The sequence below is a fragment of the Oncorhynchus masou genome, chromosome 14 (assembly GCF_036934945.1).
Source record: "Oncorhynchus masou masou isolate Uvic2021 chromosome 14, UVic_Omas_1.1, whole genome shotgun sequence".
Taxonomy (NCBI): Eukaryota; Metazoa; Chordata; class Actinopteri; order Salmoniformes; family Salmonidae; genus Oncorhynchus; species Oncorhynchus masou.
In genome coordinates this window covers 5,179,513-5,192,796 of record NC_088225.1, presented here as the reverse complement: position 1 = coordinate 5,192,796, position 13,284 = coordinate 5,179,513, and the positions used below count along the sequence as shown (strand labels likewise).

The following is a 13,284-nucleotide window of genomic DNA, read 5'->3' as shown; positions in this document are numbered from 1 at the left end:
TGTGTGTGTGTGTGTGTGTGTGTGTGTGTGTGTGTGTGTGTGTGTGTGTGTGTGTGTGTGTGTGTTCATGCCTGCAATTATTGTGTGTATGTGTGTCTGTGATGACGGACACGGTTTGGATGAAGGAATTCAATTTGTTCTGATGTGTGAAACTAATCCTAAAACTTTTTAAAATAACATATATGACCTTAATTATAGGTACTACTGCACACACACAATGATGAAAACAAGTGGTCAGTATTTCACAGCCTATGAAGGAATGAATGAACATTACCCACATTTCCAGAAGGAATTCTGATACCTGGAATGCTGTCTGGTTGCTTCTCAGATGGTATGTTCGTGAAGTGCAGTATGTCCGTCAAGTGGAGTATGTCAGAAAACACCCGCATGGAAAACAAAACGGGCAAAGTCAGCTGACAAAATAAAAATAGGCTTCCTGGACAATATGCTAATTTATTTATTTGGACTGATAAGTTATTGCAACAACAGACAAATATAATGATATGTCCTTTAATATTGCATTTGTATATTAAGTAGCCTAATGCTACTGTTGTCAGATTAAAAACAAATAGACATTAAAACCAGATTACCACAAATCTAAACCGGAAGTGAGATAGTAACCCCTTTTATGTAAAAGTATTCCCGGAAGATACGTTTAGTCGATGATGAAGTACTAAATAGGTGAGTTAAAGGCTCAGGACTACAGTTTTCCTTATAAAATTCAAACCAATTTCGCGTGGTCATTGTTCAGATGTGACATTTGTGTCCTATTTATTTATGTTTCATTGTAATATATTCATGAGAATGGGGTGTATACTGTGGCTATGTTGTTAGCTCGCTAATGGTAATGCTAAAGCCAGCGCTCGCACTGTTGTTTTTTCCACTTGTAATGCAAGCCTAAATCAATTAAATATCACCCCCAGTATTATATACTAATTGTACATGTGTGTACGTAAACGGAACCTGCATGTATTGCTCAACCAGTTGTAGTTTGCCAGTTTCAGTTTAGCTGTCAGTTAGCTAGCTAGTTAGCTATCTACTGTAGCTAGTTAGCTTTCTAAGTTACCTAGTTATTGTACCGTTTTCTAATGCAGTGATTTGTGTCGACTGGTTGGTCAAGTTGGTCACTTATGTAATGTGGCTTGCGGTACACAGGCCAGATCGCAGGGTTAAGTTGTTTGTCTGTAGGAGGGTAATTTAGCCTAATGTGTTCAGTCTTCAACCCCAATGCTGATGCATTCGAAGCTAATCAATACTCTAAATAGGCGTTCTCAGAATCAGATAAATCAACAGAATGTATTGTTATCTCTAACAGTCCAATGTTCAAAGTAACTTGTGTTTACTTTATTAGAGGGTGGGCCGGCCATCACAGTGAAGATCAAGTCTTGTTGATTGACAACATGCCCTTTCCATGCATGTATGCCTTTTTACTGGAAACACTGTTGTGTTAAGTTTTCCTTGTGAGGTATTTACATTTTAATTCAATCACTTTTTTGACAGGACCCCTTTTGATTTGAACAAAACCTATACATATTTGCCCATGGTAGAAGTGGTCAGGACATGCCTTTTTGGACCTGAATGCCAAAACATCCAACATCCAAAGGTGCTCAAAGTTGACCCATTTTTGCATACCCCACCATACCATTAGACATCCATATCTTCATCACTGGAAAAGATAAACAGTTGAGATTGATATCATTTAAAAGCTTACAAACAGGGTATTGGGAATTTCAGAAGATCACCAGGCAATAATTTTGTATGATCTATTGTCTAGAATAGAACGTCATTATTGATGATGGTGATCAAATGTTATTGGTCGCCTATGCACATAATTGTGTATAGGGGATGAAATACCTCCTCACTGTAGGCCGTCTCGTCGTTGTTGGTAATCAAGCCTACCACTGTAGTGTCGTCCACAAACTTGATGATTGAGTTGGAGGCGTGCATGGCCACGCAGTCATGGGTGAACAGGGAGTACAGGAGAGGGCTCAGAACGCACCCTTGTGGGGCCCCAGTGTTGAGGATCAGCGGGGTGGAGATGTTGTTACCTACCCTCACCACCTGGGGGCGGCCCGTCAGGAAGTCCAGTACCCAGTTGCACAGGGCGGGGTCGAGACCCAGGGTCTCGAGCTTGTTGACGAGTTTGGAGGGTACTATGGTGTTAAATGCTGAGCTGTAGTCGATGAACAGCATTCTCACATAGGTATTCCTCTTGTTCCAGATGGGTTAGGGCAGTGTGGTTGCGCTTGCATCATCTGTGGACCTATTTGGGCGGTAAGCAAATTGGAGTGGGTCTAGGGTGTCAGGTAGGGTGGAGGTGATATGGTCCTTGATATGGTCCTTGTCTCTCAAAGCACTTCATGATGACGGAAGTGAGTGCTACGAGGCGGTAGTCGTTTAGCTCAGTTACCTTAGCTTTCTTGGGAACAGGAACAATGGTGGCCCTCTTGAAGCATGTGGGAACAGCAGACTGGGATAAGGGTTGATTATGTCTGTAAACACACCAGCCAGCTGGTCTGCGCATGCTCCTCAGAGCATGCGCAGATGTTATTGCAGGTGTAGCGCAATGCTTGTGTTCCTAGCTTCAACAGTGCTGTAATATCTAACAATACACACAACAAGCAAATCTAAAAGTAAAAGAATGGAATTAAGAAATATAGATATGTTAGAACAAGCCATGTCTGTGTCCGGAGTAAAATATTGTGCATGTGTGTGATGTATAGGCAGTATATGGATAGAAAATGTAAAATGTAGTATAATTGAAGAATACATAGGATACAATAGTATAGGTACAGCAATAGTTGAATAGGATGGCCTTGACTAGAATACAGTACTGTGCATTTGGAAAGTATTCAGACCCCTTGACTATTTCCACATTTTGTTACAGCCTTGCTCTAAAATTGATTAAATACATTTTTTCCCTCATCAATCTACACACAATTACCCCACAATGACAAAGAAAAAAGATTTGTAGAAATTTTTTGCAAATGTATTATAACAGAAATACCTTATTTACATAAATATTCAAACCATTTGCTATGAGACTTGAAATTGAGCTCATGTGCATCCTGTTTACATTGATCATCCTTGAGATGTTTCTACAACTTGGAGTCCACCGGACACCCTTTAAAACGAGTGGATTCGGCTATTTCAGCCATACCCGTTGCTGACAGGTGTATAAAATTGAGCACAAAGCCACACAATCTCAATAGACAAACATTGACGAATGGCCTTATTGAAGAGCTCGGTGACTTTCAACATGACACCGTCATAGGATGCCACCTTTCCAACAGGTCAGTTTGTAAAGTTTCTGCCCCGCTAGAGCTGCCCCAGTCAACTATAAGTGCTGTTATTGTGAAGTGTAAACGTCTAGGAGCAACAACGGCTCAGCTGCAAAGTGGTAGACCACACAAGCTCACAGAACGGGACCGCCGAGTGCTGAAGCGTGTAAAATCGTCTGTCCTTGGTTGCAACACACAAGCCTAAGATCACCATGCGCAATGCCAAGTGTCAGCTGGAGTGGTGTAATGCTCGCCATTGGACTCTGGAGAAGTGGAAACGCGTTCTCTTGAGTGATGAATCGCGCTTCACCGTCTGACGGACGAATCTGGGTTTGGCAGATTCCAGGAGAACACTACCTGCCCGAATGCATAGTGCCAACTGTAAAGTTTGGTGGATGAGGAATAATGGTCTGAGGCTGTTTTTCATGGTTCGGGCTTAGTTCCAGTGAAGGTAAATCTTAACGCTTCTGCATACAATGATATTGTAGACGATTCTGTGCTTGCAACAGTCTGGGGAAGGCTCTTTCCTGTTATGCCCCCCGTACACAAAGTGAGGTCCATAGAGAAATGGTTTGTCGAGATCGGTGTGGAAGAACTTGACTGGCCTGCACAGAGCTCTGACCTCAACCCTATCGAACACCTTTGTGATGAATTGGAATGCTGACTGCGAGCCAGGTCAAACGATTAGGCTTCTAACGCTCTTGTGGCTTAATGGAAGCAAGTCCCATCAGCAATGATTCAACATCTGGTGGAAAGCCTCCCCAGATATTCTGTTATACAGCAATGGGGGGGGGGGGGACCAACTCTGTATTAATGCCCATAATTTTGGAATGAGATGTTCGACGAGCAGTTGTCCACATACTCTTGACCATGTAGTGTATGAGAATATGAAAATAAATCGGCATTTGTGTTTTTAGAATTTATGTTAAAGGTTTAAAAATAACATTTTATTTAACTTTTTTTTTCCAATAAATATTCAAATAGTTCAACTCAACTTTTAAATTATAGCAAAATCCACCGCTTCTGCCAACATGAGTTCCCCCTTATCCTTGCACTTTCACTGGCCACACCTCACCATTACTCCCCCTCTCTCTGTCACAGGTGGATCGGCCCCTCTCTCAGTAGGAATGCCGGGCGGAGTGGACTATGGGCAGTTTGGGGAGAGCCTTCCTGCCATCGCCTCTCTGAATGCGTCCTACTCCACCACTGTATCCCTCCCCTCCCCCCACTACCTGATGGTGCCCCCTGGGGAGAAGAAGGTCATCTCGGACGTCCGTCGCACATTTTGCCTCTTTGTCACCTTTGACCTCCTCTTCATCTCACTGCTGTGGATCATCGAGCTCAATGTGAGTTCACTCATTGTCAATCTATTTCTACTCATTTAATTTATTATATATAACTTTTATTTATCTAGGCAAATCAGTTAAGAACAAATTCTTATTTACAATGACAGCCTACCCCCTCTTAGACCGCTGTGATACACCCTGGAATGGAACCAGGGTTTGTAGTGACGCCTCTAGCACTGAGATGCAGTATCTTAGACCGCTCGGGGCCACATGTATTGTTGCTTTCTCTTATGCGTCTCACCTGTTGGTCTCTGCCCCTTGTTTTTAACAATTTTTCTCAGTGTCACTCTCCATACCTATTTTCACTGTTCTACATTATGCCAATTGTGTATATTGTGTGTGTACCACACATTAAGAACCCATTCCTCTACAAGGTGTCAAAAGCGTTCAACTGATTGTGAAAATCCCAGCAGTGTTGTAGTTCCTGACACAAACCGGTAGGCCTGTTCAAAGTAGGGCTGGGCAGTATACCGTATTTGACTATATACCAGTATTTATGCACGGGCGTTTGGGTTTTTACTTTACCTTCTATAAAGCTATTTGAATGTTTGGTTTGTTAAATGTGATACGCCGTGTGTAACGTCCTTTTTTATAGTTTACTCTGCTACTTGAGTCACCCTTCTCCGCTCTCTCTCTCTCTCCATGCGGCTTTCAACACAGCCCTAGTCCCACCCCCTGTCACTTAAGGAGCGCATTTGTTGTTGCTTGACAACGAGACACTTTTTCGTTCAGTCTGCATGGTCAATGCAGCACATGCAACAATGTTGAGGACAACGATGTTGTTTCCACTTTGATCTTAATATAAATCCACAAGCGTTCTATAATTACAATATCAGTTTGTGTTTCTTACATCTGCAAACAATTAGTTTGTATTTTCTTAGCAAGTTAAGCTAAATCGTGTTAGCCACTAATGCTAATAACTTGTTAGCTTACTAACTAGCTAATAAAAGTACTGAGTCGGAGCAAACGTAGCTAGCTAATATAGCCTGATACCAGTACTGGTTCCTACACTCTCACAATAACGCGTCCATGGCATTTTCATTCGTTGTCATGTCAAACAACACTATTCATAGTGCCCACTATTATTTATATTCTAACTACAGAATTATAATAAACATTCAATTTCCATGATTCCAAAAGTTCACCCGTGTTTTGATCTAAATCGCTATTGCAACATTTGGTTAAAAAATACGGCCTAGTATTTTTGCCCATATCGTGGCAGTGTGGAAATTCTCAAATGAGTGCAGGAAATTATTTTTGGTTGAAGTTGAATTGAACAATATAAAATATTCCGAATGGAGAAAGACGAATTTGAAATAATTTAGAATATATGTGTTGTCACCCTAGGGTCACGTACTACCCATAAAGCGAATTTAGTTAATCAAAAACATAAAATACTGTAAAAAGAAAAAGTGAAAAATACCATATCATATTTTGTCTATATCGCCCAGCCCTAGTTCAAAGGCACTTAAATCTTTTGTCTTGCCAATTCACCATCTGAATGGCATACATACACAATCCATGCCTCAATGCTTAAAAATCCTTCTTTAACCTGCCTCCTCCCATTCATCTACACTGATCTGAAGTGACCTCAATAAGGGATCGTAGCATTCATCTGGTCAGTCGGTCATGGAAAGAGCAGGTGTTCTTAATGTTTTGTACATCCAGTGTATTACTCTTATCACTTTACCACTTCCTTAAAAATGTGAACAAGATTGTTAGATTCCCAGCAGAGCTGTTAACAGTTTACTTTCAGTTATTTTCTGTCAGTGTGTGTCAGTTATGTTCTCTCATTATGACAGCGTTCCCTAATGATGTTGATGTATGTATGTTTATAGGAAGAACTTGCCTTTGGCTACATGTTTTACGAATGGTTCTACTCTTGCTTTGTCCTGCTGCAGATCCAGAACTCCATTTGGCAGAGCCTTGAGCTGGAGGTTGTCAAGTACAGCTTCCAGTCCTCCTTCTTTGACATCTTTGTGAGTGTAAACGATCAAGCTATAATAATCGGTCCGAAAGTCATACGTTTGACTGAACGTACTGTCAAGGTTACTCGCATGCCGACCCTTGCCTTTATTGAAAGCTAAGTCAACATGGCCAGCTCTCATGATCACAAAACTTGGAAGTTTTACTCTTATCTTAGTTTCTTTTTTTCTCCACCACAGCTCCTTGCCTTGTTTCGTTTCCTGTGTCTCCAGTTGGGCTATGCTGCTCTGCGTCTGAGGCACTGGTGGGTCATTGCGGTAAGAGCGCTCCTTGAGACAGACCCGACAGACTGGTACCTAGATGGACCGATGGTCATATGTGATGTGCTGACTGCTCTCACCCAATACCAGCTGTTGTTTTTAACAGTGTTTCATTCTTTTAGATCACCACTCTAGTGACCAGCTCCTTCCTTGTAGTCAAAGTCATTCTCTCCAATGTGAGTGCCTCCCCCTCTCCTCTTACCAGAAACCGTTTGGACTGAGCTCCACACTTGTCTCTGTTCTGAGCTACATTTTCACTTCTCTATTCAAAAAGAACATGAGTATATTGTCAGTTTGTCTGCAGTTGACCTTTTACTGTGTACTCAGCATGGTGGGGATTATACATTCAAATCTATTATGATCAGAGTTAAGCCTTTCTTCTGCCCTCTGTGTCGATGTGACGTGTCGACAGCCTGAAGCCACACCCCTTACCATCTCTTCGCTATTTATTCACAACGAAGGGGAACGAGACAGTGTTGCTTTTGTCAAGATACCTGCTCAGCGTCACGTCTCAAAAATGGCAGAAACAGTAGTGCTTATTCAAATGCAATATGGCTTTCTACACATGTGTATGTTAGAGTACAAATGCCACCCTTTCCTCCATAGTGCACTACTTTTGACCAGACCTTTATGGGCCCTGGTCAAATGTAGTGTACTAAATAGGGAATAGGGTGCCATTTGGGATGTAGCCTATATATACCACTTGTCTCAGACTGACATGTAATTCCTCACACAGCTGCTATCCCAGAATGCCTTTGGCTACGTGTTGCCCATCACATCGTTTGTGGTAGCGTGGCTGGAGACGTGGTTCCTGGACTTCAAGGTGCTCTCCATAGAGGCTGGTGATGAGAGAGGTGAGTCACAGAGACATGGATACATTTGAATGGTCCAGGACTTTCCATTGACCATGTTTGTTCTGTCATTTTGCCAGATAGCACATGAATATGCAAAATAAGGTCTGGGCCCTCAGGAAATCCCCTCAGAAGTGGGTTGTATTGGACAGACAAGTAGGATGGAATGATGAGATGGATACATTTGCAATAATGGAATGGACAAAGAGGAGCGGAAGATGTGTGGTCTTTTACTTCTCCCTTTACGGTCTCTGTCTCCCTCAGCCTACCTAGCAGCAGTGAACGCAGCGTCGGAGCGAGCTCCCATGATCTACCCTCGCGCTGTGTCTGAAGGACAGTTCTACTCTCCACCTGAATCCCTCGCAGGTACCACACGACATCTCCCTTGTAATTCTCAATGTCTTTCTCAATCTTCCTTGTCTGCCATATCTCTCTTTTTCTTTGTTTCACCTTTACGCTGTCTCTTACCTAACTGTAATATCCATTCTACCTGTCTGTGTGTGTTGTTGTATTATGATGGCCAGGGTCTGAGGAGGACCTGGATGAGGAGGGGCTGGGTCGCAGGGCAGTCTCCCCCCAGGAGAAGGCGCTGGTGAGGCAGGGTAAAGAGGCCATGGCCGTGGTGGAACAGATCCTGGCCCAGGAGGAGAACTGGAAGTTTGAGAAGAACAATGTGAGGGGCTCAAGTTCAGGGGCGTCAAACTCAATTCCATGATTTTTGTACATTTATTTGAACCTTTATTTAACTAGACGAGTCAGTTAAGAAAAAATTCTTGTTTACAATGACGGCCTAGGAACGGTGGGTTAACTGTCTTGTTCAGGGGCAGAACGACACATTTTTACCTTGTCAGCTCAGAGATTCGATCCAGCAACCTTTCGGTTACTGGCCCAATGCCACTAGGCTACCTGCCGCCCTGAAGGGCCGAGTGTCTGCGGGTTTGTTATTTCCTTTCAATTTGTATCCAGTTAAGACCTAGACAACCGGGTGAGGGGAGTTCCTAACTAATCAGTGACCATCGTAGGTCAATCAAGTACAAGGGAGGAGAAAAAAACCCGCAGACATTTGGCCTTCCATGGAATGAGTGACCCCTGTGTGCCAGTTGCTTCTAGTTAGCTACCTGTTGTTGTACGCTGTTAGTTTCTGGGTTGGACACAAGATGGTTTGATAGTGACAGATTTACTGGATGTTGCTAATATGTCGTTGTTTCTCCTTTTGTCAGGACGTGGGGGATTCTGTGTACACACTGGAGATCCCCTTCCATGGAAAGACCTTCATTCTCAAGGTACACTGTCATCACTGTTTTAATTTTTGTGCATGGCTTTTTCTTTCATAACGTGTGGCTTGTCTGGTGTATGTTGGGTTATATGCCTTTGGAAAGTATTCAGACCCCTTGACTTTTTCCACATTTTGTTACGTTACAGCCTTATTCTAAAATGGATTAAATACATATTTTTCCTCAGCAATCTACACACAATACCCCATCATGACAAAGCGAAAACAGGTTGTTAGAAATTTTTGCAAATGTATAAGGGAAAAAAAAAAAGAAAAAAAAATATGAGACTTGAAACTGAGCTCAGGTGCATCCTGTTTCCATTGATCATCCTTGATGTTTCTACAACTTGATTGGAGTCCACCTGTGGTCAATTCAATTGATTGGACATGATTTGGAAAGGCACACGCCTGTCTGTATAAGGTCCCACAGTTGACAGTGCATGTCAGAGCAAAAACCAAGCCATGAGGCAAAGGAATTGACCATAGAGCTCCAAGACAGAATTATGTCGAGGACCTCAGACTGGGGCGAAGGTTCACCTTCCAACAGGACATCGGCCCTAAGCACACAGCCAGGACAAACAGGAGTAGCTTCGGGACAAGTCTCTGAATGTCCTTGAGTGGCCCAGCCAGAGCTCAGACTGGAACCTGATCAAACCTCTCTGGAGAGACCAGAAAATGTCTGTGCAGCAACGCTCCCCATCCAACCCGACAGAGCTTGAGAGGATCTTCAGAGAAGAATGGGAGAAACTCCCCAAATACAGATGTTCCAAGCTTGTAGCGTCATACCCAAGAAGACTCGAGGCTGTAATCACTGCTAAAGGTGCTTCAACAAAGTACTGAGTAAAAGGTCTGAATACTTATGTAAATGTGATATTTCAGTAAAAAATAAATGCATTGCTTTGTCATTGTGGGGTATTGTGTGTAGATTGATGAGGGGGGAAAAAACTATTTAATCAATTTTAGAACAAGGCTGTAACAATGTGGAACAAGTCAGGGGGTTTGAATACTTTCTGAAGGCACTGTATATCGTATATTCAAGGTCTTCCTAGACTGTTTGGTTTTGTGTGTTTGTCCCAGGCCTTCATGCAGTGCCCTGCAGAGCTGGTGTACCAGGAGGTGATCTTGCAGCCAGAGAAGATGGCCCAGTGGAACAAAACTGTTTCTGGTTGCCAGGTAACCTGCACTATCCTCTCTCCTCTTTTTCTCATCATCAGACAAACAGGCTTAACCTAGTACAGTGAACCTACTGTGTAAACTGTTTTGTTTTGATTCAGATCAGTTGTTGTGGCCCATACGATGCCAAAGGCTGACATTGCTCTCCATTTGTTCCTTTAGGTCATCCAGAGAGTGGATGACAACACCCTGGTGTCGTACGATATCTCTTCCGGGGCAGCAGGGGGGGTAGTGTCTGCCAGGTAACGCAACACAACATGGACTACCTCGAATATGGAGTCATCCTGTTCCCTATGTAGTGCACTAATTTGGACCAGGGCCCGCATAGGACTGTGGTCAAATATAGTACATTCTATAGGGCGCCATTTTATATAGGGTGCCAGCCCTCGTTTTGTCCATGTTTTGAATGTAAAAGTAATTTAATGTCCTTGTATCCCTCAGGGACTTTGTGAATGTGAGGCGGGTGGAACGCAAACGAGACTGCTACGTCTCCGCTGGCATGGCAACCGACCACGACGCCAAGCCTCCGCACAGTCGCTATGTCAGGTCTGGCCTTGCCTCTAGGACAGCCTCATTTCACTGGGAACAACACTGAAAGCAGATCATGTCAACCAGACCATTCATGCTAGTTAGTTAGCCGACGTGTGGTACTACCCTCCCGCTCCTCTAACGCTCTCTTCTCCTCTCCTCCCTACCATCCATCCCTCTCTCTCTTCTCTTCCCTAGAGGTGAGAATGGTCCAGGAGGGTTTGTGGTCCTGAAGTCCAGCAGTAACCCCTCGGTCTGTACCTTTATCTGGGTGCTCAACACAGACCTCAAGGTAAGAACAGACCGTTGAGGATGGTTTGTGTGTGCATGTTGCTTTGCTGTATAGTCAGCGGGCTGGAGAAGCAGTAGAACTTACATGTCTGATCTTGTTTTGTCTCAGGGTCGACTGCCCCGCTACCTTATCCACCAGAGTCTGGCTGCCACCATGTTTGAGTTTATGGCCCATCTACGCCAGCGCACCCGTGACCTACGGTCCACTCGCTAGATGCCCTCTCACTTACTTCCTGTCGGGAAGCTAGATGCTTGCAAGCCACAGCGCCACCGCAGGTTTGGTGGTGTCACTGCAGACTTATGGGAACAGCTACAGTTGAAGTGCACTTGAGATTATGGTGGATATCAAACTTACTTAGACTAGAGGAAGGTCAACAGCATAGAGAATGGGAGACTGGTGTGTCTGTACTTTCACCTGTCTTTTAGACGTGAGGAGGTCTGGTACTGTCAAGAGATGTTCCTCCTCTCCCATGGACTCCATGTTGTTTTTAAACATAGTTACACACGTTTTTATGTAACTTTTCTGCTGTTTCTCTCACTGATGCCAGTGCTGGCTGCATCTCCCTCCAGCCAAGAAGTCTAACCCTATTGAACGTGTAATGGAGGTCAGACTCGGACTACGCTTGATGAGATTTGATGAAGACCGCTAACTCTGAGCCTTATTCTACTGCACATTTATGTTAGCCATTGACTGGCTGTTATGCTTTTTCCTTGTTGTTTTTCCACTGTCTTCACTGTCATTCTCTAGTAACCGGGGAAACCGCTACACATGACCACATCATAAACAAAAATGTAACTGTTGGAACACAATGAACCCACAGGGTGTCCCTTTTGTCCTCGTTGACCCTCACTGCACTGTGATCCATTGAAGCTGACTGTAGGAGTGCTGTAGTCCTCCAACCACCACGGATCTACTAACAATGGGAGACAACCTACTTAATGGAGCTCAAGATGGGTGGTTGTGATGACTTATCAGTCACTCATGGGTTGATAAAGAGTTTGAGATACTCTACTCTTCTGTGCCAAGCCTTTAGTGGCCTTTTTAGCTAGAGGGAATCCCAACTGCCCTTAATGATGGTTGATCTAAATTGTAACTGTATTGGTAAGTGTATCGCAGCCTTCTGAGATAAGCCTTGACTGCAGACATACTGTAGATGGAGAAGTGGCAGTAAATGAATTATGTGATTCTTTATGTTAAACATTTATCATTGTGTTGGATGCAATATTGAAATTGGCTATAATCTGAGTTCTGATTCTCTGTATCTAATAAACATATGACAGTTCCTCAATGGCAAAGCATGCTGCTTTGCATATCACAACCTTCAGCTATCAGCCTGCTGTGTGCATGGCGATGCAGTACTGAATGTCTGGTGTGTCAGGTCATTGAACATTATGCTTATGAGAACTCATGTTCCCCTCGAATGCCTTGCAGTCCTGTAAACATACAAGTCGGACTTGTTCTGTTTTGGGCTCCACTCTATTTTAGGGCCCTAGTTATTAACAGGCTTAGCTACATCATTATTGTATCAGAACAGAAACAAAACATGTTGAACAAAGAAACAAAATGTTAAATGTACGGGCTGTCTGAAAGTGAAAATATGGTCTTTGATTTCCATGATGAAGAAAAAAAAAAGTCTCAAGATAATTTGAACAGTTTGCCATCTGTGTGAGTGGGAGTTTCACACATAAACCAGTTCTGTAAATCTCTTAACTAATAATTGGACTGCGAAAGCTGTTGGTTGGTTTGGTGCCTTTGTCACAGTGACAGAAATGGGCATATAGTGTCACTGTGACCACACTTTAACTATTAGGACTTATCTATTACTAGAATATCACGTGTTTGCTAAAGGTATGTGTTGCAAAGGTTGCTTTATTTTCAGTTTGGTATGTTTTAATTTCTATGATTGTTCTAATGTTTTGAAATCATACAAACTGCTGATCGTTTACAAAAAATGTGTCAATTTTCGATCTTCTTCAAATATTTTACCAGGATACTGAAATGTATTTTTTTTAACAGAAGATTAGCCCACCTTGAATCTCTAATAAAATGTTGAAAATAGTTATTGATGAAACATCCTGACTCCCATTTCTCAGCCTTTCCAGTAAACCAACCCCTCAACCCTGTAACACAAACTGTCCAAGATGCCTGGTTGAGTAGGTTATCCTGTAGGCCTACATAGAAAAGCCTGATTTACAAAATGTACACGTGTGATATTAGGAGGGACTCCTCTGATAAGGAAGATTTCACAGGGAACGTGACACAAACCACTGAGTGTTTGTTAACTGAGTAGATAC

The 13,284-nt window shown here is 43.0% G+C and overlaps 1 protein-coding gene across 1 annotated transcript; it reads left to right on the top strand.

Moving 5' to 3' along the window:
• The first annotated feature begins 584 nt into the window (after positions 1 to 584).
• LOC135554015 (stAR-related lipid transfer protein 3) lies at positions 585 to 13,049 on the top strand. Its single transcript, XM_064986009.1, has 14 exons — positions 585 to 681; positions 4,383 to 4,627; positions 6,529 to 6,606; positions 6,793 to 6,870; positions 6,996 to 7,049; positions 7,610 to 7,727; positions 7,989 to 8,090; positions 8,249 to 8,397; positions 8,945 to 9,007; positions 10,075 to 10,170; positions 10,333 to 10,412; positions 10,612 to 10,716; positions 10,897 to 10,990; positions 11,099 to 13,049. Exons 2-14 carry the CDS (start codon positions 4,409 to 4,411, stop codon positions 11,201 to 11,203), a joined length of 1,341 nt encoding a protein of 446 aa, XP_064842081.1. The 5' UTR covers positions 585 to 681; positions 4,383 to 4,408; the 3' UTR covers positions 11,204 to 13,049.
• The last annotated feature ends 235 nt before the right edge of the window (positions 13,050 to 13,284 follow it).